Source organism: Dendropsophus ebraccatus, chromosome 6 (genome assembly GCF_027789765.1).
Source record: "Dendropsophus ebraccatus isolate aDenEbr1 chromosome 6, aDenEbr1.pat, whole genome shotgun sequence".
Lineage (NCBI taxonomy): Eukaryota > Metazoa > Chordata > Amphibia > Anura > Hylidae > Dendropsophus > Dendropsophus ebraccatus.
The window spans coordinates 6,709,660-6,735,842 of NC_091459.1; the positions used below are offsets into that span (position 1 = coordinate 6,709,660).

Below are 26,183 nucleotides of genomic sequence, written 5' to 3' on the forward strand. Positions count from 1 at the left end.
TGTCCTGCAGAAAGTGGTATATGCTTTCCAGTCTGGTGAGCAGGAGAGGTTTCCTATGGGGATTTGCTGCTGCTCTGGACAGTACCTGACATGGACAGAGGTGGCAGCAGAGAGCACTGTGTCAGACTGAAGAGAATACACCACTTCCTGCAGGACATACAGCAGCTGATAAGTATGGGAAGACTGGAGATTTCTTTAATAGAAGTTAATTACAAGTCTCTGGCACCAGTTGAAATTATTTTTTTCTGGTGTATTGTTATATTGTTTATAAACGAACAACCTGACATTGATAGGCTCTTGTTTTTTATGTTTCTATGTTTTGTGTCTTTGCATGCGCCTGGATAAGGATTTTATATGGAGATCTCTGTTTTTTCACTTTTTACCTGATTGGATCTGACTTTACCTCCCAATGACTTATTACACTATGAGTTTCCATTTTAATATTGTCTGATGTCTTCAGACTTTCTGTATCCAACCAGACGGGCTGGTTTGGCTCCTTTGGTATTCTGTGTCAGTGGTGAAGGTGCTGGTGCCCAGGCTGGGGATGTGGGTGTGGAAATACAATAAATAACTGTACCTGTTCCGCTGCCTTTGTAGAGATTGTAAAGAAACAGGTAGAATCATTGTGGAGGAGACGTCAGGCACAGCAGTCCCTGGGAGGAGGATAGAAGTCAGCCAATATGTTCTGACAATAAGAGATTGATAAAATTTAACAGCAAGAATGGGCAAACTCATTACCTGGATTTACCTGATCTGCTGCGTCATAGCTCTGAGTGGTAAGATTTTATAATTTACCTATTCTTTAGATACAATTTTATTACCTGGCACCCATATCCCATCAGTCTCAGTATACGATGGAGTACGTGATTGCTCAGTACATTGACAGGATAGTCCAGGTTTGCTGTTTGGTTTGCAGAGATTTGAATTTTAACAATTTAACATTTCAGATGGTTGTTACAGCTACTGTAGATGAATTTTTCTAAAATGTTGAACCCATACACTATCGCTTCTCACTTTGAAAACGACAGGAAAAAAACGGCAGTTGTAATTTTCTTTTTAACTTCGTTGCAGTTTTTTTGCTGTTTTTGTTGTGTTTTTTTTTAGTTGCTGCATTTTTCTTATCGCAAGTTATGAAATTTTTCAGTCTTAAAAAAAAAAATAGCCACAACAAACATTAAAAAAAAAAATTGTGGTGCGCTTTTTGGGTAAATGTCAGTTTTTTATTAAATGGAACATAGGTTGTGGTCCACCTACCCAACTTTCCCGTGCTGAATGACAGGCAAGACTATTTAAGCAGAGATGCATCCAGAACTTACAGTAAAAATTAGGGATTTCCAGTTCTGATGAATCTGAGAAGCAATTACTGAAAAAAAGTGTTGTTTTTGCATTTGGTCCATCGTTTTAGCCACGTTCGGCTTGGAATGTGTCTTGAAAAACAGCGGGTGACCATAGCTGCTCTGTTTCGGGCCTCCATCGCAGAATCCATTTAAATAGCCAGTTTAAAAAAATGCAGCAAGTGGATTGTTCCAGGAAGAGACTGTAATGTAGTGCGGATTCAGGCTGCATCACATCCTCACTCCCCCCAACGAGGACAGAATGCAAGCAACCACAAAAAGAAAAAAAAAAATCACCATAAGGCTATGTTCCGGCAAAGTTCTTTTCCTGTAAGAATCCCAGTCTTTTGATAAAGAACATCATTAATGACTGATATTTTTCAAAAGACAGGCGGTTTTCATGGGAAAAAAAAAAAAAAGCAAAAACGTTGTAGGAACATAGAGTATCCTGACAACTCTATCACTATAACAATAATCAAGTAGCAATAAAAGGAACTAGATATAATAAAATGATGCTACCCCCAGCCTGCGTCCCAGTTATTGTACAGCCGATGGGATTGTTCCTCACAGGTAGATCTGACATGTCATATTTTTGAGTAAATGTGGACTAGTTTTATTGTAATCCCCTGTTTGAGACATTGTGACTTATGCCTTTGAGTATGTACGACTACATTCCTTTATAGCGGTTGTTTAGATTATATTCTATTTAGATAACGGGCTTTCTCACCTTCCCATAATCCTGGCCCGGGGCGACGCGCCTCGCACTATTGCAGGCTGGGTGTGTAAGGTGTCGTCTCCGAACAGAATAGAAAGAGTAGAGAGCGTAAAATATTGTATAAACAGTCAGTCCTGGTGGCTACTGTTCATTTTTATTGATATTTTATTTTAGTATATTTTATTTCCGAAATATAACATAAATATGTTATAAGGAAGTCTAAAAAAAACCAAAAAAAACATTTTAATAGTTCACATTCATAGACTATGTTCTCACTTTGGGAACATACTGGGCAAACGTGACCATCTTGTTAAATAGATGGAGGTTTAGAATTGTGATTGTTATTACCAGCTGTCTATGTTACCAGATGGACGCCGATCCCAAAATGGGAACAGAACCGTAAGAAAAATACTTTTCACTTGTTAGGAACCCATTTAGTTCCCAGACTATGCTGACACGTTGTATTTCGGTCAGTATCTCCGTTAGGCAGTGTTTGTAGCCAAAAACAGCAGTGGAACTAACAGAAAGTAAGGGTGGGTTCACACTACGGAATCCACTACGATTCCGCTGTCCGCCGAAAGAATTGACACATCAGTTGTTTCGGCGTAAGACGGAATCCGCCCGGCCATAGAATGGTGTCTACAGAGTCGGGGGATATGCGCGCGGCTGTGAACGGGTACGAGCGCCAGAATATGCCGGAACTTACCCGTGTGGATTCCATATTGTGAACCCACCCTAATAATGCACAGTTTGGCTATGTTCACACATGGTATTTCTATTTGTCCTGGTCAGTCTTTTTCAATTTGTCATTTATGGCTGAAAAAAAGTTCAAAAACATAAAAAAAAAAATCAAATGAGTAAAAAAAAAAAAAAAATTCCTGCTCAGAGTTTGGTCTATTTATCTTTGAGGAAAACCAAACTGAATCAGGTCGAGTGAGTTTATCTGAATACTGGAATTCTTTTTCTGTGACTGTTTGCCTTGCTGCCCAGCGCATCCAGGAGATGAACAATAGGGAACAGGCTAGCTAGAGTTTGTTTTGTTTTACATTCTAATAGTCATTCCGAGGCGTTTGTCACGGCAACTGGTGGTATACACATACTTGTATGTCAGAACTATTACATGACCCTGTGGACCTGCTGTATCTGTACGAGAACAGGACCTGCCACACTTGAGCAAAATGTAAAAAATTCTTTCAAGCTCTTCCTTGTATGACTGCCGGTCACTTATGTATCGGTATGTTGTTGGCTTTTGTGAAGTTAGATGGGTTTATTTTACAAAGTTTTGCAATAAGGAAGTATACAGAAGACCAGGATTACCTGAAGGTCACTAATTCATGAGAAAGTTAAACAGAAAGAGAGTGCTTCATTCAGTGTCATTCAAGTGTAGGACATGAGCAAAGTTTCATTGTGTCTACGTGTTACAGACAAGACGAAAAAAAAACATCCCAACCTTTATCCTAGTGCTGTGTCTCCCAACTCCTTAAGTCCTTCTAAGAGATCATAATTTCAGGATATCCCATACAAAGAACATCTACACTATAGTGATACCCAATGCACTGAGTATATATATATATATATATATATATATATATATATATATATATATATATATATATATATATATATATATATATATATATATATATATATATATACTGTGAAACACTAAGGGTATCCTCAAAACATGACATGTTGTGGGAACTGCAGGACTGGAGTGGAGACATTAATCTGGTGTATAGTATAAAGTTCAGACTCACCTGGGCTATAAGGATGGTGGGGGGGGCATCAAAATGGGTCTACAGTTGTGTATATCTATTTTATTTAAAAGTTTTTAGTGATCATCAACAGCGACAACAAAACTGTCCAATATTACTGTACATCATATGTGGTCGACGTGGTGCGTTTTGATCCTTTTTTATATAATCGGGGTCAAATGGAAAAGCAGATGCTTTTTTTAAAAAAAAAAAAAAATGTAAAAACAAAAAAGGAGTGTGAACCCAGCCTAACTTAAAAAAACTTATTTCAAAAAGTTTCGCAATAAAGAGTAGTCTATGAGATCTGTTATTTTAAGGCTGTGTTCCCACACAGTATTTTGCAACCAAAACCAGGAGTGGATAGAAACCACAGAAAGGCTCTGTTCACACACTGCTGAAATTCAGTAGATGCTGTCATTTAATGGTAAATAATTGCTGTTATTTAAAAACAAATAGACGTTATTTGCCATTAAATGGCGGCCATCCACAAAATACGGCTGTATGAATGATAATTACGGCTGTAAATAAATCATGGTCCTTTACTGTCGTAAGATAATTAAATACAGCTGTGTTTTTACTCGAACAAATGTGTGAACATAGCCGAAGACTAGAAATGAGTCTGTCTGTATAAACAAGAGTCAGTCATAATACAAGTCTCTAGTCACAAAGCAGCGATATCTGACGTGGTTTATTTGATGCAGATGTCCGGACGCTCTGCAGCCAGTAAGTGTGTGCGTGTAAGCTGATGTACAGTCCTGTCCAAATATACTGTAGGTACTATAAATTGTGCGAATATTCAAAGTACAGGACTGCAAAGCGGGAAGCCATGTTCTGTTATTCAGGTTCTGCGGCTTCTAGATGCTTATAAACTATGATACAAGTTTACATTGATAGTCGGTTGTATTTAGGGTACGTTCACACGTACCGGATCCGCAGCAGATTTCATCTAAATAACTGAACACAGCAGCAAATCTGCTGCAGATCCTGTACGTGTGAACGCACTCTTAAAAGGAACGTGTCCCCTAGACACTTTTTCTTTTCATGATTAGGGTCAGATAGTGAACGCTGTACTTCTCTATTTACTTGCTGTAATTTATTTCATTTGTTTTACATTATGGTAAACTCCATCTTGCCTGAGCCTTTTTTCTTTTTTTTTTTTTTTTTTTTTTTAACAGCATTAAAGGGGTACTCCGGTGAAAATAACTTTCAAATCAACTGGTTTCAGAAAGTTATATAGATTTGTAATTTACTTCTATTTAAAACTCATCTTACCATACTTATCAGCTGCTGTATGTCCTGCAGGAAGTACTGTATTCTCTCCAGTCTGACACAGTGCTCTCTGCTGCCACCTCTGTCCATGTCAGGAACTGTCCAGAGCAGCAGCAAATCCCCATAGAAGAACTGTCCAGGGCGGGAGAGGATTTCTATGGAGATTTGCTATTGCTCTGGACAGTTCCTGACATGGACAGAGATGGCAGCAGAGAGCACTGTGTCAGACTGGAGAGAATACACCACTTCCTGCAGGACATACATCAGCTGATAAGTATGGTAAGATGAGAGTTTTAAATAGAAGTAAATTACAAATCTATATAACTTTCTGAAACCAGTTGATTTGAAGGAAAATTATTTTCTCCGGAGTACCCCTTTAAGACATCATGTGCCATGTTCACCATTAACAATAGACAAGCTGTACCATTGAAACATTACTGGGCATATTCTGTGATCTATAAGAAGGTCCTTTCCCTCAGGGGGTGAGGGGTGGGCTGCGGTTGTTCATGGGATGAAGCCTCCTCTTTAACATCACGGACAGAACAGGAAGTCTCTACTTAGTTTTAGGTTTAGGGTCACCATACACCTTCAATACTCTAGAATACTCTCAGCAGAACAGTAAATTATCTTGTCCTCCCCATACACATGAACTTTTGACACGGCCAAACATTCCTGAGCTGTCTTTGGAGAGGAGAGGGGTTAGTTACAGCCAGACAGCTCTAGTGGCGGCTTGTCTCTCTGAGAACTAAGTGGTCGTGCAGTTGTCTCCAGTTTATACCTATGTTGAATTTTTATGTTCATACAGCAGATGGTAACATTCTCCAGGCAACTTTGTTTGTCAAGGCCCAAAGTCTTCAGACTGTGTTCTTATCATACATACCTGGGAAGTAGTCATAGGTTCCCACTCTCTTAACAAGACGACTTTTTTTTTTTCTTTCAATTTACACGCTAGCAATTCGATGACATATGCCGATACAATAGCATGAAGTATATCCTGATATACACCTTGAGAGGTAGGCCTTAGGCCCGAACACAGTCCGTACAGTCTTATAATTGTCTATTTTCCCATCAAAACTGATGGAATCTGCTGTTATACACGTGAGCAGTGTGAACGGCGACATCTGCAGGCTATAACTAAACATATAAAATAAGGGAGATAGAAAATGTATAAAATATACCTATTACTAATATCAGCTATTAACATTTATACAGTCTGGCTGGTGTATGAGAATATGATATATACCCACACTAGTAGTATTTATATTCTATATTAGCATAGCTATAATGTGTAATAAAAAAATGATTTTATATATATATATATATATATATATACATACACACTGTATACACACACACCAATCAGACTGCTGCATTTAGAGCAGAGTATTTATATATATATATATATTTATTATACACACACACACACACACATATATATATATATATATATATATATATATATATATATACACATATATATATATATTTATTATACACACATATACATTATATATATATATTTATTATACACACATATACATTATATATATATATTTATTATACACACATATACATTATATATATATATTTATTATACACACATATACATTATATATATATATTTATTATACACACATATACATTATATATATATATATATATATATATATATACACACACACAAACACACACACAGTGGTGACTTGGATTAGGAGCATAATTTATTCAGGGACCGTGCTTGTAATCCGAATCCACTCTTAAACCAAAGCAAATTTTCCCATTAGAAATCACTGATCTGCAGACAATTGGTTCCACACCCCAAAAAGAATGATTTATTATTCTGAATAACATGTAAAACAGATGAAACAAACATTCAGAAGCAGCAGAATCAGTGATATTATAAGTTACTGTACAGTAATGGAGAGGATGGGAAACACAAGGGCGGAGAGAGACTGCAGGAAGGAATGAGCAGTGTTACTCACCGGCAGGGGTCGCCATCTCCCACGTCTGAGATCTGAGATGGTTGTCACCCCATAGATGTCAGTCCCTCCATTGCTGTATGCCCACAGTCAGCTTTATTTGTCCATCCAAGGCAAAACCTACACACCACATAGGCAACACTTTATGCATAAAATAAATCCTAGGCCTTCTAGCCACTGACTATACACCACAGTTACCCCATCTGTCCTCCCCGAGCCTACTGCTCAATCTCACCAGCATTACTCACCGGTTACACCAACTCCTCTTGTCTGCAGCTCCCACAGGCCCAGCCCTGCCTGTGTTCTCCCACACTAGGAGTCATCACCTGCAAAGCTCTCAAGTCTCCAGTAGATCCACCAGGTGAAGTTCAAAGCCTCATCGGCTCTTGGGCTGGAGTGGATTATACGGACCGGGAGCTCCACTTGAACCACAATCCTCACTCCAGAGGCAAAGAACTGCCTCTTCAAGCTGCACAATGTGTATATATATATATATATATATATATATATATATATATATATATACACATATATATATTAAATAATTTGAGTTTTATAAGTTTTTCCGCCTAGGTGTGTCATTTTCATCATAGACACACTTCAACAGGGAGTGACAGAAAATTCCAAGAAAATCACATTGTTTGATTTTTAAACAATTTTTTTGCATTTGATAGCATGAAATTTGTCTTTGATCACCTAGTCATTTTGTATTTCTTCTATTTTCTTGCTTTTGCACCAACAGTTGTCTCCTTTCACCCAGCATCTTACTTATGGTTTTGTAGCCCATTCCAGCCTTGTACAGGTTTATGATCTTGTCCCTGACATCCTTATAAAGCTCCTTAGAGTCCGTGGACAGGAGTATTTTATACAGAAGACGGGGAAATAGCCGGAAAGAGGGCTCGTTCACACTAAGCAAAACACCCGCGCTGCAGAATCTGCTCAGAATCCCGCCTGTCTCAATGTGATGTCTCGTACGTCTCCACTCTCCGTTCAAAGAATTGACATGACCATAGGCATGCAATACATCACACTGAGAAAGTGAGGCAGACGGGATTCCAAGCGGATTCTGCAGCACAAGTTCCTCTCAGAATTTCCACCTGTTTTGCTTAGTATGAACATATACTAAATGAGTATGACTAATTACATGATAATCTTCCAATTTAGGCCCATTCAGCAATAAAGACAAGGATTGTTGTCTTTTAACAAGTTTAAAAATCTTTGTCCGCAGACATCAGTACATGTAAAAGCATTGCATGGCCAACAACTTATGATATTATAAGGTAAATTATAGAGTTAATACTTACCTATTCAGGCTCCTCCACTGTCCTGCAGACTTTATTTGTGTTTCTGACACTTCTGGCACCTTATCTGTACTGACAGGCTGTTTAGTCATTGGCCACAGTGATGTCACTTATCGGTCAGTGAATGGCTTAGCAGCCTGTCACTGAAGACACAGGGCCAGAAGTGGGAGCAGGAAATGCAGGGAAAGGGCACCAGGACACCAGGGAGCATGGGTAAGTATAAACTTTAATATTTTCTATGTAAAAGCAAGGGTTGCATCGACATTTCTAAAGATGGAGAAAGAGGAGAAAACTTTATTTTTTTTTAAACAAGAAGCGAGGGAGTTAGTTCACACAATTTTATAAAAAGCCGTTATTTCTAATTAAAATCAACGATCATTCTTTTCAAAGTGAAATGTGTTGCATTGAAGCCAATGCAAACAACGGGTGTTGTTCACACAATTTATTGAACCACAGCCGTTGTTTCATACAGCCGTTGAAATAATTCACATGTCAATTATTTCTGGCCATTGTGCACTGATTTCCATGCGATTTACAATGCAACAACAAGCGTTGTCCGTACCTTGTGTGAACATAGCCTAAAGGCTGGACAGCTAAGGTTATTCTTCTATGTTTTAATGCTTCTATCTCTTATGTTCAAATTTTTGTAATATTTTCTTTTCTGTTATATTTCATTAGATGCTCAAACCACTGATGTCACAGATATTACTGATCTGAATCCAACCAATGCTCCAGAAGTGAGTACGGCTGAAGTCATATATACATCTGACATACGTGTCACCGATGCTCCAGAAGTGAGTACGGCTGAAGTCATATATACATCTGACATACGTGTCACCGATGCTCCAGAAGTGAGTACGGCTGAAGTCATATATACATCTGACATACGTGTCACCGATGCTCCAGAAGTGAGTACGGCTGAAGTCATATATACATCTGACATACGTGTCACCGATGCTCCAGAAGTGAGTACGGCTGAAGTCATATATACATCTGACATACGTGTCACCGATGCTCCAGAAGTGAGTACATCTAACGTCACATCAACAGCTGCTCCAGAAGTAAACACATCTGAAAGTATATCAACAGGGCATATCGGTACAAATAATGCTCTAGAAGTAACTACAGATGAAATTATATTAACAGATGGTATCAGTGCAAGCAATGCTCCAGAAGTCAGTACACCTGAAGTCATATCAGCAGCACATAGCACAAGCAATGCTCCAGAAGTCAGTACACCTGAAGTCATATCAGAGGCACATAGCACAAGCAATGCTCCAGAAGTCAGTACACCTGAAGTCATATCAGAGGCACATAGCACAAGCAATGCTCCAGAATTAAGTACATATGAAAGTATATTAACAGAGGATATCAGTAGGAGTAATGTCCCTGAAATTAGCACAACAGAAAGTATATCAGAGGCTTATGTCAGTAGAAGTAATGCTCCAGAAGAAGGTACAACTGGAAGTATATCACCAGGGGATGTAAGTACAAGTAATGCTCCAGCAGTGAGCATGACAGAAGATATATCAACAGCTCATATAAGCACAAGTGCTGCTCCAGAAGTAAGCCCCTCGGAAATAATCCCTACAGCGGATATCCGTACACCTGCTTCTCCAGAAGTAAGTCCCTCAGAAGTCATACCTACGGCTCATATCAGTACACCTGCTTCTCCAGAAGTAAGTCCCTCAGAAGACATATATACAGCTCATATCAGTACACTGGCATCTCCAGAAGTAAGTCCCTCAGAAGTCATATCTACAGCGGATATCAGTACACCTGCTTCTCCAGAAGTAAGTCCCTCAGAAGTCATACCTACGGCTCATATCAGTACACCTGCTTCTCCAGAAGTAAGTCCCTCAGAAGACATATATACAGCTCATATCAGTACACTGGCATCTCCAGAAGTAAGTACCTCAGAAGTCATATCTACAGCGGATATCAGTACACCTGCTTCTCCAGAAGTAAGTCCCTCAGAAGTCATACCTACGGCTCATATCAGTACACCTGCTTCTCCAGAAGTAAGTCCCTCAGAAGACATATATACAGCTCATATCAGTACACCGGCATCTCCAGAAGTGAGTCCCTCAGAAGTCATCCCTACAACTCATATCAGTACACCTGCTTCTCCAGAAGTGAGTCCCTCAGAAGTCATCCCTACAACTCATATCAGTACACCTGCTTCTCCAGAAGTAAGTCCCTCAGAAGACATATATACAGCTCATATCAGTACACTGGCATCTCCAGAAGTAAGTCCCTCAGATGTCATATCTACAGCGGATATCAGTACACCTGCTTCTCCAGAAGTAAGTCCCTCAGAAGTCATACCTACGGCTCATATCAGTACACCTGCTTCTCCAGAAGTAAGTCCCTCAGAAGACATATATACAGCTTATATCAGTACACCTGCTTCTCCAGAAGTAAGTCCCTCAGAAGACATATATACAGCTCATATCAGTACACCTTCTACAGAAGAAAGTCCCTCAGAAGTCATACCTACAGCCCATCGCAGTACACCTGCTTCTCCAGAAGTGAGTCCCTCAGAAGTCATCCCTACAACTCATATCAGTACACCTGCTTCTCCAGAAGTAAGTCCCTCAGAAGACATATATACAGCTCATATCAGTACACTGGCATCTCCAGAAGTAAGTCCCTCAGAAGTCATACCTACGGCTCATATCAGTACACCTGCTTCTCCAGAAGTAAGTCCCTCAGAAGTCATATCTACTGCTTATATCAGTACACCTGCTTCTCCAGAAGTAAGTCCCTCAGAAGTCATATCTACAGCTGATATCAGTACACCTGCTTCTCCAGAAGTAAGTCCCTCAGAAGTCATCCCTACAACTCATATCAGTACACCTGCTTCTCCAGAAGTAAGTCCCTCAGAAGACATATATACAGCTCATATCAGTACACTGGCATCTCCAGAAGTAAGTCCCTCAGAAGTCATACCTACGGCTCATATCAGTACACCTGCTTCTCCAGAAGTAAGTCCCTCAGAAGTCATATCTACTGCTCATATCAGTACACCTGCTTCTCCAGAAGTAAGTCCCTCAGAAGTCATATCTACTGCTCATATCAGTACACCTGCTTCTCCAGAAGTAAGTCCATCAGAAGACATATATACAGTCCATATCAGTACACCTTCTACAGAAGAAAGTCCCTCAGAAGTCATCCCTACAGCCCATCGCAGTACACCTGTTTCTTCAGAAGTAAGTCCCTCAGAAGTCATCCCTACAGCTCATATCAGTACACCTGCTTCTCCAGAAGTAAGTCCCTCAGAAGACATATATACAGCTCATATCAGTACACCGGCATCTCCAGAAGTAAGTCCCTCAGAAGTCATATCTACAGCTCATATGAGTAGAAGTGCTTCCCCAGAAGTAAGTCCCTCAGAATTCATCCCTACAGCTGATATCAGTACACCTGCTTCTCCAAAAGTAAGTCCCTCAGAAGACATATATACAGCTCATATCAGTACACCTGCTTCTCCAGAAGTAAGTCCCTCAGAAGTCATATCTACATCTCATATCAGTAGAAGTGCTTCTCCAGATGTAAGTCCCTCAGAAGTCATACCTACGGCTCATATCAGTACACCTGCTTCTCCAGAAGTAAGTCCTTCCGAGGTCATACCTACAGCTCATATCAGTACACCTGCTTCTCCAGAAGTAAGTCCCTCAGAAGTCATACCTACAGCTCATACCAGTAAAGTTGCTTCTCCAGAAGTAAGTCCATCAGAAGTCATACCTACGGCTCATATCAGTACACCTTCTCCAGAAGTAAGTCCCTCGGACATCATACCTACAGCTCATGTCAGTAGACCTGCTTCTCCAGAAGTAAGTCCCTCAGAAGTCATACCTACTGCTCACACTATTAGAAGTGCTTCTCCAGAAGTAAGTCCTTCAGAAGTCATATCTACAGCTCATATAAGTAGAAGTGCTTCCCCAGAAGTAAGTCCCTCAGAATTCATCCCTACAGCTGATATCAGTACACCTGCTTCTCCAAAAGTAAGTCCCTCAGAAGACATATATACAGCTCATATGAGTACATCAACTTCTCCAGAAATAAGTCCTTCAGAAGTCATATCTACAGCTCATATCAGTAGACCTGCTTCTTCAGAAGTAAGTCCCTCGGACATCATACCTACAGCTCATATCAGTAGACCTGCTTCTTCAGAAGTAAGTCCCTCGGACATCATACCTACAGCTCATATCAGTAGACCTGCTTCTCCAGAAGTAAGTCCCTCAGAAGTCATACCTACAGCTCATACCAGTAGAAGTGCTGCTCCAGAAGTAAGTCCCTCAGAAGTCATACCTACGGCTCATATCAGTAGCCCTGCTTCTCCAGAAGTAAGTCCCTCAGAAGTCACACCTACGTCTCATAACAGTAGACCTGTTTCTCCAGAAGTAAGTCCCTCAGAAGTCACACCTACGTCTCATAACAGTAGACCTGTTTCTCCAGAAGTAAGTCCCTCAGAAGTCACACCTACGTCTCATAACAGTAGACCTGTTTCTCCAGAAGTAAGTCCCTCAGAAGTCACACCTACGTCTCATAACAGTAGACCTGTTTCTCCAGAAGTAAGTCCCTCAGAAGTCATACCTACGGCTCATACCAGCAGAAGTGCTTCTCCAGAAGTAAGTCCCTCAGAAGTCATACCTACGGCTCATATGAGTACAAATAATGCTTCAGGAGTAAGTCCCTCAGGTATCATACCTACAGCTTATATCAGTAGAAGTGCTTCTCCAGAAGTAAGTCCCTCAGATGTCATACCTACGTCACATAACAGTAGACCTGCTTCTCCAGAAGTAAGTCCCTCAGAGGTCATACCTACAGCTCATATGAGTACACCTGCTTCTCCAGAAATAAGTCCTTCAGAAGTCATATCTACCACTCATATCAGTAGACCTGCTTCTCCAGAAGTAAGTCCCTCGGACATCATACCTACAGCTCATATCAGTAGACCTGCTTCTCCAGAAGTAAGTCCCTCAGAAGTCATACCTACGGCTCATATCAGTACACCTGCTTCTCCAGAAGTAAGTCCTTCCGAGGTCATACCTACAGCTCATATCAGTACACCTGCTTCTCCAGAAGTAAGTCCCTCAGAAGTCATACCTACAGCTCATACCAGTAAAGTTGCTTCTCCAGAAGTAAGTCCATCAGAAGTCATACCTACGGCTCATATCAGTACACCTTCTCCAGAAGTAAGTCCCTCGGACATCATACCTACAGCTCATGTCAGTAGACCTGCTTCTCCAGAAGTAAGTCCCTCAGAAGTCATACCTACTGCTCACACTATTAGAAGTGCTTCTCCAGAAGTAAGTCCTTCAGAAGTCATATCTACAGCTCATATAAGTAGAAGTGCTTCCCCAGAAGTAAGTCCCTCAGAATTCATCCCTACAGCTGATATCAGTACACCTGCTTCTCCAAAAGTAAGTCCCTCAGAAGACATATATACAGCTCATATGAGTACATCAACTTCTCCAGAAATAAGTCCTTCAGAAGTCATATCTACAGCTCATATCAGTAGACCTGCTTCTTCAGAAGTAAGTCCCTCGGACATCATACCTACAGCTCATATCAGTAGACCTGCTTCTTCAGAAGTAAGTCCCTCGGACATCATACCTACAGCTCATATCAGTAGACCTGCTTCTCCAGAAGTAAGTCCCTCAGAAGTCATACCTACAGCTCATACCAGTAGAAGTGCTGCTCCAGAAGTAAGTCCCTCAGAAGTCATACCTACGGCTCATATCAGTAGCCCTGCTTCTCCAGAAGTAAGTCCCTCAGAAGTCACACCTACGTCTCATAACAGTAGACCTGTTTCTCCAGAAGTAAGTCCCTCAGAAGTCACACCTACGTCTCATAACAGTAGACCTGTTTCTCCAGAAGTAAGTCCCTCAGAAGTCACACCTACGTCTCATAACAGTAGACCTGTTTCTCCAGAAGTAAGTCCCTCAGAAGTCACACCTACGTCTCATAACAGTAGACCTGTTTCTCCAGAAGTAAGTCCCTCAGAAGTCATACCTACGGCTCATACCAGCAGAAGTGCTTCTCCAGAAGTAAGTCCCTCAGAAGTCATACCTACGGCTCATATGAGTACAAATAATGCTTCAGGAGTAAGTCCCTCAGGTATCATACCTACAGCTTATATCAGTAGAAGTGCTTCTCCAGAAGTAAGTCCCTCAGATGTCATACCTACGTCACATAACAGTAGACCTGCTTCTCCAGAAGTAAGTCCCTCAGAGGTCATACCTACAGCTCATATGAGTACACCTGCTTCTCCAGAAATAAGTCCTTCAGAAGTCATATCTACCACTCATATCAGTAGACCTGCTTCTCCAGAAGTAAGTCCCTCGGACATCATACCTACAGCTCATATCAGTAGACCTGCTTCTCCAGAAGTAAGTCCCTCAGAAGTCACACCTACGTCTCATAACAGTAGACCGGCTTCTCCAGAAGTAAGTCCCTCAGAAGTCGTACCTACAGCTCATACCAGTAGAAGTGCTCCTCCAGAAGTAAGTCCCTCAGAAGTCGTACCTACAGCTCATACCAGTAGAAGTGCTCCTCCAGAAGTAAGTCCCTCAGAAGTCGTACCTACAGCTCATACCAGTAGAAATGCTCCTCCAGAAGTAAGTCCCTCAGAAGTCATACCTACGGCTCATATCAGTACACCTGCTGCTCCAGAAGTAAGTCCCTCAGAAGTCATACAGTCAGCTGATACCAGTAGAAATGCTCCTCCAGAAGTAAGTCCCTCAGAAGTCATACCTACGGCTCATATCAGTACACCTGCTGCTCCAGAAGTAAGTCCCTCAGAAGTAACATTTTCTGCTCCTGAGCACAGTACAGCAGGAGAGATATCAAGTAAAACTGGAACTCCATTTGCTGGGACAAGAACCGGTAATGTACCTGATAGAGTGACCCTCGGAAACACATCAGTTGTAATGAGCAGTGAACCAAGTACAAGCACTAACAGACCTACAAGAGATGAAACTACTAGTGGATTTAGCAGAAGTGGAGGAATACCTACTGCTCAGATAATTACCAACCATGAATCAGAGCTGACCACACCTACAGATATTGCAACTGAGATACATACTAGCCTGTCACCTCAAAGAACAAGTTATGGTAGGTCTACAAGTGCTGAATTAAGCACTCCCAGAGCAACATTTACAATGGAAGAAAAATCTACATCCGATAGTGGGAGAACCTCTGTATCAACCACAACAGCACAACCAATCCCAAATGGGGTCCATAGCACGTCCAGCGACATAGTTACGAAGACATCACTTGAGCCAACAGCTGCTGCTGATATAAAATCTACAGAAAGCATCAAAAGCAGCACTGTCCAACCATCAACCACCACAAAACAGACATCAACAGAAAGTTCTACTACAAATACAGTCAGCCCCACAACCACTCCATCTACTACAACACAAGCTACCAGTACAACCAAACCAAGCACCACTTTTACTACAACAACCATAGAACCTACAACTTTACAAAGTAGCAGTACCTCCAAGCTCCTGTCATCCTCATCCCCTACCTTGCCTACTCTAAGCAGTGGATACTCAACCATATTACCATCCGTTGGCATTGTGAATACCACCATAACACATTACACAAACATGACCTCAACTTTTGGACCAATGACATCGACAAGTACAAAGTACGCAAGCACTTCAACTTTTGGACCCTCAACATCTACGTTGACTAGGCCTACAACCACAATCATGACGACAAATTGTAAGTATTTTATTTTAACCACAATACCTATGGCTTTGTTCACACTACGTAAGAAAAAGAGAAAAGACATGCGTTTTTTCTATTTAAAAATACATCCGTTTTTGCCATGATTTCATTGACTTCAACACAAAGACTGGACGTTATTTTTTAGTTGGTCACATACAGTTCTTTTTTCACTGTCCTTTCACCGTTTTTACTGTTACATCTAATGGACTTTTTGATTAAAGACAAAGGGCGATCAGTACATCTGACCTTGAATAACAGACCCACAGCCGTCACTGCACTGAGCGTTGGCCAAACAGCCAAACAGAGAGTTAACCCTCTAGATACTGTGACCGCAGCATCTATAGGGATTCTGACAGAGAATTCTCCCTCTACAGAGGAAGAATTCTCTGTCCGATGTCCATCGGGGCTCTGCGAAGTGATCGCAGAGCGCTGATGGTAGCCATGAAAACAGGAAGCCTCAGGCTTCGGGTTTCCTGGCTACAGAGGCCAGTGAGGGGAGGGAAGGCTGGGCATGCCCGTGATCTCTGCTCCCTCCCCTCTCTCCCCTGCCGCTGTCACAAGATTGTAACAGCGGCAGGGGACAGAGGAGAGAGGGCAGACATAGGGACATTATCTTATGGGATCATTATGATCCCATAAGATGATGTCCTAAAAAGACCTGGGCATTGATGCAATAATGACCCATGGTCGTGAAAGGGTTAAATAAAGCTGGCAAACCACAGAATGGAGACCACAGATGGAAAGAAAGATGCTGTGCTGTATAATTTTTATTTTTTTATTTTTTAGACAGTCCTTAGTTTGAAAACAGTCTAGTTACTTAGGGCTCTCTTACACCAAGTGATTATTGGCCGCATTCGGACGATTATTGGCTGTTACGGCTGTTAAAAGGCAACCATCAGCTGACATGCACGATGTGGGCTGATCCTTGTCTTTCAACATGTTGAAAGATTTTTGAACGATAACAATGATCTGCTGGCTGTCGCTCCAAGCAATTAGAGTGGTGGCAGCAGATCGCCGCTATTTCCTATGGACTCCCCGGATGATCTAAAGATCAGCTCTCTGCTGCCCCCTTCGCCCTTACTAGCTTGCTGTTGGCGCGTGTTATAGCACCTGTAGCCAGCTGGAAATGAGGAGCAAGCAAGCACTGACCTGAGTCCTCACCATTGGCCCATGTAATAGGAGCTTTAAAGCGCTGATGTGAACCCTAAATGTAAAGCCCCTATTACACCAAGCGAATATCGGCCGAACACAGCTAATAAACGCTTTGTGTAATAGCACCTTAAGGTGTAAAGTCTTGGGGTCAGATTGTACTAGTTTTTGGTATTTTGCTTTGTTAGGTATTATGCAGTACACCTCTGTCTTTCTGTATGTTATAAGCCCCTACTGTACTGTACATGATATTAACTTGATGTTATTAACTAAAAGTCTTGTTTTATTATACTTTCTTTTGAATAGCGATTGTCACTTGCAGTCTTCCGTGTGAGCACGGTCTGTGTTATTTCAAGCCTGGAACTATGACTCCTGCGTGTCAGTGCAATAGCGGCTTCACTCCTGATCCGGCACAGTCCGAGAGAATGTGCATCGGTGAGTTTATGGTTTTTAGCAAACTGCACATAGACATTGTACAACATTGGTTTGTAGTTTTATTGTCTATAATCTATCATCTACAATTTATCATCTCTCTCTCTCTATTATCTATCTTTTGCCTATCTATTTATCTATCTATCTCCTATCTATCTATCTATCTATCTATCTATCTATCTATCTCCTATCTATCTATCTATCTATCTATCTATCTATCTATCTATCTATCTCCTATCTATCTATCTATCTCCTATCTATCTATTTATCTATCTCCTATCTATCTATCTATCTATCTATCTTCTATCTATCTATCTATCTATCTATCTATCTATCTATCTCCTATCTATCTATCTATCTATCTATCTTTCTATCTATCTATCTATCTATCTATCTCCTATCTATCTATCTATCTATCTATCTATCTATCTTTCTATCTATTTATCTATCTATCTTCTATCTATCTATCTACCTCCTATCTATCTATCTAATCTATCTATCTATCTATCTATCTATCTCCTATCTATCTATCTATCTATCTATCTATCTTTCTATCTATCTATTTATCTATCTATCTTCTATCCATCTATCTACCTCCTATCTATCTATCTATCTATCTATCTATCTATCTATCTATCTAATCTATCTATCTATCTATCTATCTATCTATCTATCTATCTATCTATTATCTATTTCCTATCTATCTATCTATCTATCTATCTTCTATCTATCTATCTATCTATCTATCTATCTATCTATCTAATCTATCTATCTATCTATCTATCTATCTATCTATCTATCTATCTATCTATCTATCTAGTAACATATAAATATATACATATATATATATATATATATATATATATATATATATATATATGTATATATATATATATATATATATATATATATAAGTGTTTTTAGACTAGCACGTCTACTAAGTACATTTTATTTCACTTATTTATTTCTTACCTCAATTCCATTTTTTTGTCTTACAGATATAAATGAATGTACCAGAAATATCTGTGAACAACAATGCTCCAACACTTTCGGTGGATATTCCTGCTCGTGTAACGATGGCTACTCTCTAAATCCAAACAACCTTAAAACGTGCACCAGTAAGACCAACCTTATAATGAACTCTAATAAAAGAAAGCTAAGTAACTAACTGTAGGACTGGAAATAACATGTCGTCCAATCATTTATCAGATGAAAGCTCTTACCATCTCCTCATATAAATGCAGAATCCAGTCCTCCTTGTTCTTATTGTTTCATACTGTATGATGTACAGATGTAGCCATCCTTACAATGATCCGTTGACGCATCAGCCCGTCACAGTAACGTTTCCCTGTCAAAGATACTTTAACACGTTAAAAGAGATTGTGGGATTTTACATGTAATTTTTATATTTTACCACCAGGTGGCGCATGGATCAACGTGAAATTAAAAAGTACAGATTTTCAGCTTTTCTACAGGGTTTCTTTGGCCAAAGCAGAAAGTATACTGCAAAAAGTATACACCACGATTATTATCAGAAACAGAATAATATAGTAGTAATAATAATAATAACAATAATAATAATAATAATACTATCTTGATCTGGCTAGCTTTTGATGTGTCCTGTTCCCATATTCTCCTACTCTTCTTCCTCTTAATATTTTACGTCTTATCCATATATTTATTGTTTCCTAGAAAATGATTATTGCAAGAGTTCCCCCTGTGCAAACGGCCAATGCCAGAATGGACTGTATGGATTTAGCTGCCTGTGTTCCAGTGGATGGGAGGGAACAACATGTAACACAGGTAAAGCAGCAGATATAGCTTACTGACATATAGCTGGGGACGTTGCAGTGGGTCTTGGATTATTATTTACATTAAGTATATGTATGTTATTTATTGTATTATTATGGATTACCGTCTCTATTTCTGTTTAACAGATATTAATGAATGTACTAGAAATAATCCTTGCAGTACTCGGGGCACCTGTTATAACACCCTGGGCTCCTATATATGTCAGTGTAAACCTGGATGGACAGGACAGACATGTACTACAGGTAAGATTGCGGGGTTCTCCTTTTGTTTGCTACATATGTATGTATGATCAGCCATTTATTCTTTACCTTTTAGAAAGTGAGTTAAAATCTTAAAGGGGAACTATGAGCAGGTAAGACCAATCTAACCTGCTGATATGTCCCTATAGCACAGGAGACGTTGAGGAGGAGGGTATGACTCTTATAGTATGTCTCTTATAGTGTGTCTCTTATAGCGTGTCTCTTATTGTGTGTCTCTTATAGTGTGTCTCTTATAGCGTGTCTCTTATAGTGTGTCTCTTATAGCATGTCTCTTATAGCGTGTCTCTTATAGCATGTCTCTTATAGCGTGTCTCTTATAGTACGTCTCTAATAGTGTGTCTCTTATAGTGTGACTCTTATAGTATGTCTCTTATAGTGTGTCTCTTATAGCGTGTCTCTTATTGTGTGTCTCTTATAGTGTGTCTCTTATAGCGTGTCTCTTATAGTGTGTCTTTTATAGCATGTCTCTTATAGCGTGTCTCTTATAGCATGTCTCTTATAGCGTGTCTCTTATAGTACGTCTCTAATAGTGTGTCTCTTATAGTATTTCTCTTATAGTGTGTCTCTTATAGTATGTCTCTTATAGTGTGTCTCTTATAGTGTGTCTCTTATTGTGTGTCTCTTATAGCGTGTCTCTTATTGTGTGTCTCTTATAGTGTGTCTCTTATAGTGTGTCTCTTATAGTGTGTCTCTTATAGTATGTCTCTTATAGTGTGTCTCTTATAGTGTCTCTTATTGTGTGTCTCTTATAGTGTGTCTCTTATAGTGTGTCTCTTATAGTATGTCTCTTATAGTGTGTCTCTTATAGTATGTCTCTTATAGTGTGTCTCTTATAGCGTGTCTCTTATTGTGTGTCTCTTATAGTGTGTCTCTTATAGCGTGTCTCTTATAGTGTGTCTCTTATAGTATTTCTCTTATAGTGTGTCTCTTATAGTATGTCTCTTATAGTGTGTCTCTTATAGTGTGTCTCTTATAGTGTGTCTCTTATAGTATTTCTCTTATAGTGTGTCTCTTATAGTATGTCTCTTATAGTGTGTCTCTTATAGCGTGTCTCTTATAGTATGTCTCCTATAGTGTGTCTCTTATAGTATGTCTCTTATAGTGTGTCTCTTATAGCGTGTCTCTTATAGCGTGTCTCTTATAGTGTGTCTCTTATAGTGTGTCTCTTATAGAACATCACTTATAGTATGTCTCTTATAGTATGTCTCTTATAGTATGTCTCTTATAGTGTGTCTCTTATAGTGTGTCTCTTATAGTATGTCTCTTATATAGTATGTCTCTTAAAGTGTGTCTCTTTTAGTGTGTCTCTTATAGTGTGTCTCTTATAGTATGTCCTTTACCTTCCTCCTCAGCACCGTTTCACTGCAGTTAGTAGTTTGCTCTACGGTCCGATAAGACCATTAGGGCCTGCCCCGCCCCCATAGTGCCAGTCCACCCCTAGCAAGCCCGTCCCTATCTAATTATAATCAATGGAGTGGACCAGCTGGATCAGTGCTATGGGGGCCGGATGTGCTCCTAATGGTCTTACTGGACCATGGAGCAAACTACTAACTGCACCAGAACGGATGAAGGTAATAGACATGCTATAAGAGACATACCCTCATCTCATCTCAGCAGGTTACAGTCATCTAACTTGCTGATAGTTCCCCTTTAAATAACAAGTTTGCCACGAGTAACAAGTAAAGATTTGTACATCTGGGCCATTGTATTACCCCTAATGGGAGATGCCATCTCATAACAAGCTACAATATTACATTTACAATTACAGAATATACATTGAAAATGAAGAGATTGTCAGCGCATTGTTTCTTCGGCTGGCATCACCAATAATGTCTAGGATTTCATGATTAATGCATTGAAATTACAATTGCTTTCATTCTTTCCCCAGATGTGAATGAGTGCTTACAAAATCCATGTAAAAATGGTGATTGCTATAACACTGTCGGGAGTTACACATGTACCTGCAGGTCTGGATACACCGGGGTAAACTGCAATGAAGGTAAGAGACACTCCTGCTATACTGTGTGTATATATATATATATATATATATATATATATATATATTTTTTTTTTTTTTTTCCTAAGGTTAAGAGACAGTCTCCTGCTATACCTGTATATATATATATATATATATATATATAATTTCCTGAGGGTAAGAGACAGTCTCCTGCTATACCTTTGTATATATATATATATAATTTCCTGAGGTTAAGAGACAGTCTCCTGCTATACTGTATATATATATTTCCTGAAGGTAAGAGACAGTCTCCTGCTATACCTGTGTATATATATATAAAATTTCCTGAGGGTAAGGGACAGTCTCCTGCTATACCTGTGTATATATATATAAAATTTCCTGAGGGTAAGAGACAGTCTCCTGCTATACCTGTGTATATATATATAAAATTTCCTGAGGGTAAGGGACAGTCTCCTGCTATACCTGTGTATATATATATATATATATATATATATATATATATATATATAATTTCCTGAGGGTAAGAGACAGTCTCCTGCTATACCTGTGTATATATATATATATAATTTCCTGAGGGTAAGAGACAGTCTCCTGCTATACTGTATATATATATTTCCTGAAGGTAAGAGAAACTCTCCTGCTATATATACTTCCTAGTACAACTATGTAAAGGATAAGGGACTGTATAATTACTTGGATTCTTACATTAAGAGCTTGATAAAAGTTTGGTGGCAATCCTAATTTGAGCTGCAATGGCAACAAAATTGGTTGTCATCCAATCGGGGAAGGGGCACCCCAATAATTGTGATAATCGTGACTGTGTGCCCTTTGAAAGGGGTGTTCATCAATTTGTTTTCTCTTTCTTGTAATTTATTTCTATTAAAAAATTTCCAGTCTTCCAGTACTTATCAGCTGCTGTGTGTCCTGCAGGAAGTGGTGTATTCTTTTCAGTCTTATATCACACAAGCCCCTCCCATAGGTGGGTCAGGGGTCACACTTCAAATAATAACCTATAAACCCACAGGCCGACGGCCTGGGGTACAAAAGCCCCTTTATTCTGCTGTGTGTCCTACAGGAAGTGGTGCATTCTCTCCAGTCTGACACAGTGCTCTCTGCTGCCACCTCTGTCCATGTCAGGAACTGTCCAGAGCAGGAGAGGTTTCCTTTGGGGATTTGCTGCTGCTCTGGACAGTTCCTGACATGGACAGAGGTGGCAGCAGAGAGCACTGTGTCAGACTGGAAAGAAAACACCACTTCCTGCAGGACATACAGCAGCTGATAGGTATGGGAAGACTTGAGATTTTTTAATAGAAGTAAATTACAAATCTCTGGCACTTTCTGGCACCAGTTGATCTGAAATAAAAAACAACCCCTTTAAGTACATCTGCAGTATTGCCTTTGAAGACTATAGAAATACAGCTGGAGAAAGATGTAGTATGTCATTATAATGTCACCCCAGTCATTGTTGTATTACTGATGATGATGATTATTTATTAAGAAATCATTATCAATTAGTGTTTTTTCTTTTTCCTACAGTAATTAATAACTGTCTGAGTAACCCGTGCAGGAACGGGGCCATCTGCAACAATGCCGTCAATGGCTTCAGCTGCTCCTGTGTTCCTGGATTCACTGGCCGCTTCTGTGAAATCAGTGAGTACCTGATGGATAAGGAGTCATGTGACTGTGTTCTTTGTTCTCTTTTCCCACTGATGATATATATATATATATATATTTCTCTTGCAGATATCAATGACTGTACCAGCTCCTCATGCTGGAACGGTGGCATCTGTATTGACCTAATAAATGATTTCTTCTGCTTATGTCCTCCGAACTGGCAGGGGAAATCCTGCAATATAGGTAACGTATTATAATGAGTATAATAACATTTGTAGGATAATGTACATGAATTCTCTGTATAACTGTTCATGTTTTCTAGATGTGAATGAATGTACAAGTGGACTTCAGATGTGCAGCCCTTACGCCACTTGTATAAACACAATAGGGTCATATTATTGTACCTGCAAATCTGGATATATCGGGGACGGATTCACCTGCAAAGGTAAATAGTGGAATTTTCTATTGTCCCCAATGCAATGTATATGTGTGAATCAGGTTAGGTCATCCATGATATAGTTATTGTATATACAGTATATACATATCACTATTTCTATTGCAGAGAACAGGTTGTTTGTCTACAGAGATGGAATAAGAGCTACAAAGCGCATGTCAGATTTTATTTCTCCACTGATCAACATCCCAACCAGCTTTCCTTTCGGAGGATCATTTTATGACTCATTATATGTAAGTGACAGATGTGTAGGCGTTACTCCGCTGTAATAGGCGGCCTATGATAAGGGGCGAAATGGAGAAACTACTAAAAGGGCCAGATTAGACAGAGAAAAATCGTCCCTGTTCTTTTAAGGGGTTGTCTGGTTTAGAATTATTTTTTTTTTCTTAATTAAATTATTTTTTTTTTAAATCCTCTATTTGGGAATTCTGAGCTTAGGAGGGGAGCAAAGAGCAGGTATTTCTAGAAAAAGCATTTTGGAAGATCAAACATGTCAATGCATTAAAGAAAAAAAAATCAACTGGGGGCAGAAAGTGCCAGAGATTTCTAATTTACTTTTATTAAAAAATGTCAAGTCTTCCAGTACTTATCAGCTGCTGTATGTCCTGAGGGAAGTGGTGTATTCTTTTCAGTCTGACACAGTGCTCTCTGCTGCCACCTCTGTCCGTGTCAGGAACTGTCCAAAGCAGGAGAGGTTTTCTATAGGGATTTGCTGCTACTCTGGACAGTTCCTGACATGGACAGAGGTGGCAGCAGAGAGCACTGTGTCAGACTGTCTAAAAAATTTTTTGTCTCCAATATCAAAGCTTGACATCTCTTGACATCACACTGACATCCCTTTACTATTTGTTTTATAAGGTATAGGTACTCATGTTTAATTGTATTTTTTTTAACAGTTCACTGACAATGGTGTAATCGTTTTTCGACAAAATTCTTATGGATCATTTTACACAATGAAATACCCTCTGGGTAACTTCTACTACAACGATTATTGGACTCCTCCTATGATTGCGGTTTTCTGGGCAGATGCAGATCTATCTGCAATAGGAGAAGTTTATTATCAGGTAAGATTGTTTTTAAGCTCAAACTCAATATACAATAAATAAGTAAACATAACGCAAAATTATAACAAAAAAAAATCACCAAAAAAGTCAAAAGGAAACAGCTGATTTTTCAATATAATAATATTTTCTGTTGAAGTCTATGAAAAAAATGGCCATCTGTGCGCACAGAAAGGGTATGTTCCCACTAAGCTTTTTCCTCTGTTTTCGAAAACATAAAATTACGTCCGTTATTTGGCTTTTTGGCCGTCGCTCAGTACACTGACGGCTGCTGGTCTGTTATTCTAGGTCAGGTGGACTGATCGCCCTTTGTCTTTAATTGAAAAGTCCATTAAATGCAATAGTAAAAACGAAAAAAAGGACGTTAAAAAAAAAAACTGTGTGTGACCAACTACAAAATAATGTTCGCTGTTTGCAAAAGACGTCCGAAAATAATTGTCAGGATCATTATTTCATTATATCATTTTATACACTGTGAGCACTGGACGTCCGTCATTCCATTGACTTCAGTGCATTGCGTTGTGTCCGGCAAAAACTGATATATTTTTCATTTTTTTTTTAACGTTGTGTGAACATAGCCAAAAACTACCGTAATTTACTACAGTCATACAAATTAGAAATGGCCATTTTTTTCACCTGTCCACACATGGTATGATTTATGTGGTCCCCAAAGCTTATTCACTAAAACTAAAAAAGTTCAGCTGTAATTTTAAATATGGACATAACATCTGTAAAAACATCCTTTAGTACAACAGTATTTTTGAGTGTGTGACCATTGCCTAATGCCTGCTACATTGTAGAATAATACAGATAGTCTATTATACAGTAGATAGGAAAACAATGATATACTACCAGTTTCCACCATTGTGTTTCAATGAACAATGATGGAACCTGTGATAGTTGCAGTTTACTATTCTAGCAACTTGTGAAAGATGTTTCTTCAGGGTTTTACCTAATTTACTGGACGTAAAATGTTTCCAAGACCGGGAAAGTAATAAAGTTGAGAGGTGATAAGATTCTCCATCTAATCCCCCTTTCCTCTTGCAGACATACGACTTCCAGGCTTCCCCCAATCAGAACAACGATTTCAAAGCAAAACTTGAAAATGAAATAAATTCAGAATTTTCCCTTCCTGTGGTTTTTAAAGCTCTTTGGGCCATAAAAATAACTTGGGAGCAGGTTCTGCCATATCCCTGGTATTTCTTCAGCTCCTCGGAGGTAAGATATCTACAATGTGATGATTGTGACCAGGAAGCAGCTGTGTTTTTCAGGAGTGCATTGCAGTATGATCCATAGTAACAACCTAGTTCCTACACCTCATCCCT

At 39.5% G+C, this 26,183-nt stretch overlaps 1 protein-coding gene across 1 annotated transcript in view; it reads left to right on the forward strand.

Moving 5' to 3' along the window:
* Positions 1 to 8,561: 8,561 nt before the first annotated feature.
* Positions 8,562 to 26,183, forward strand: part of LOC138794682 (mucin-4-like) — a 43,200-nt gene continuing 25,578 nt past the window's right edge. Inside the window, exons 1-12 of the mRNA XM_069973489.1 lie at positions 8,562 to 8,565; positions 9,031 to 16,092; positions 17,554 to 17,682; positions 18,678 to 18,797; positions 19,372 to 19,482; positions 19,617 to 19,733; positions 21,640 to 21,750; positions 23,266 to 23,379; positions 23,666 to 23,788; positions 23,906 to 24,030; positions 24,694 to 24,861; positions 25,906 to 26,076. Of these exons, the coding sequence (XP_069829590.1) occupies positions 8,562 to 8,565; positions 9,031 to 16,092; positions 17,554 to 17,682; positions 18,678 to 18,797; positions 19,372 to 19,482; positions 19,617 to 19,733; positions 21,640 to 21,750; positions 23,266 to 23,379; positions 23,666 to 23,788; positions 23,906 to 24,030; positions 24,694 to 24,861; positions 25,906 to 26,076 (8,355 nt within the window). The remainder of the gene's footprint in view (positions 8,566 to 9,030; positions 16,093 to 17,553; positions 17,683 to 18,677; positions 18,798 to 19,371; positions 19,483 to 19,616; positions 19,734 to 21,639; positions 21,751 to 23,265; positions 23,380 to 23,665; positions 23,789 to 23,905; positions 24,031 to 24,693; positions 24,862 to 25,905; positions 26,077 to 26,183) is intronic.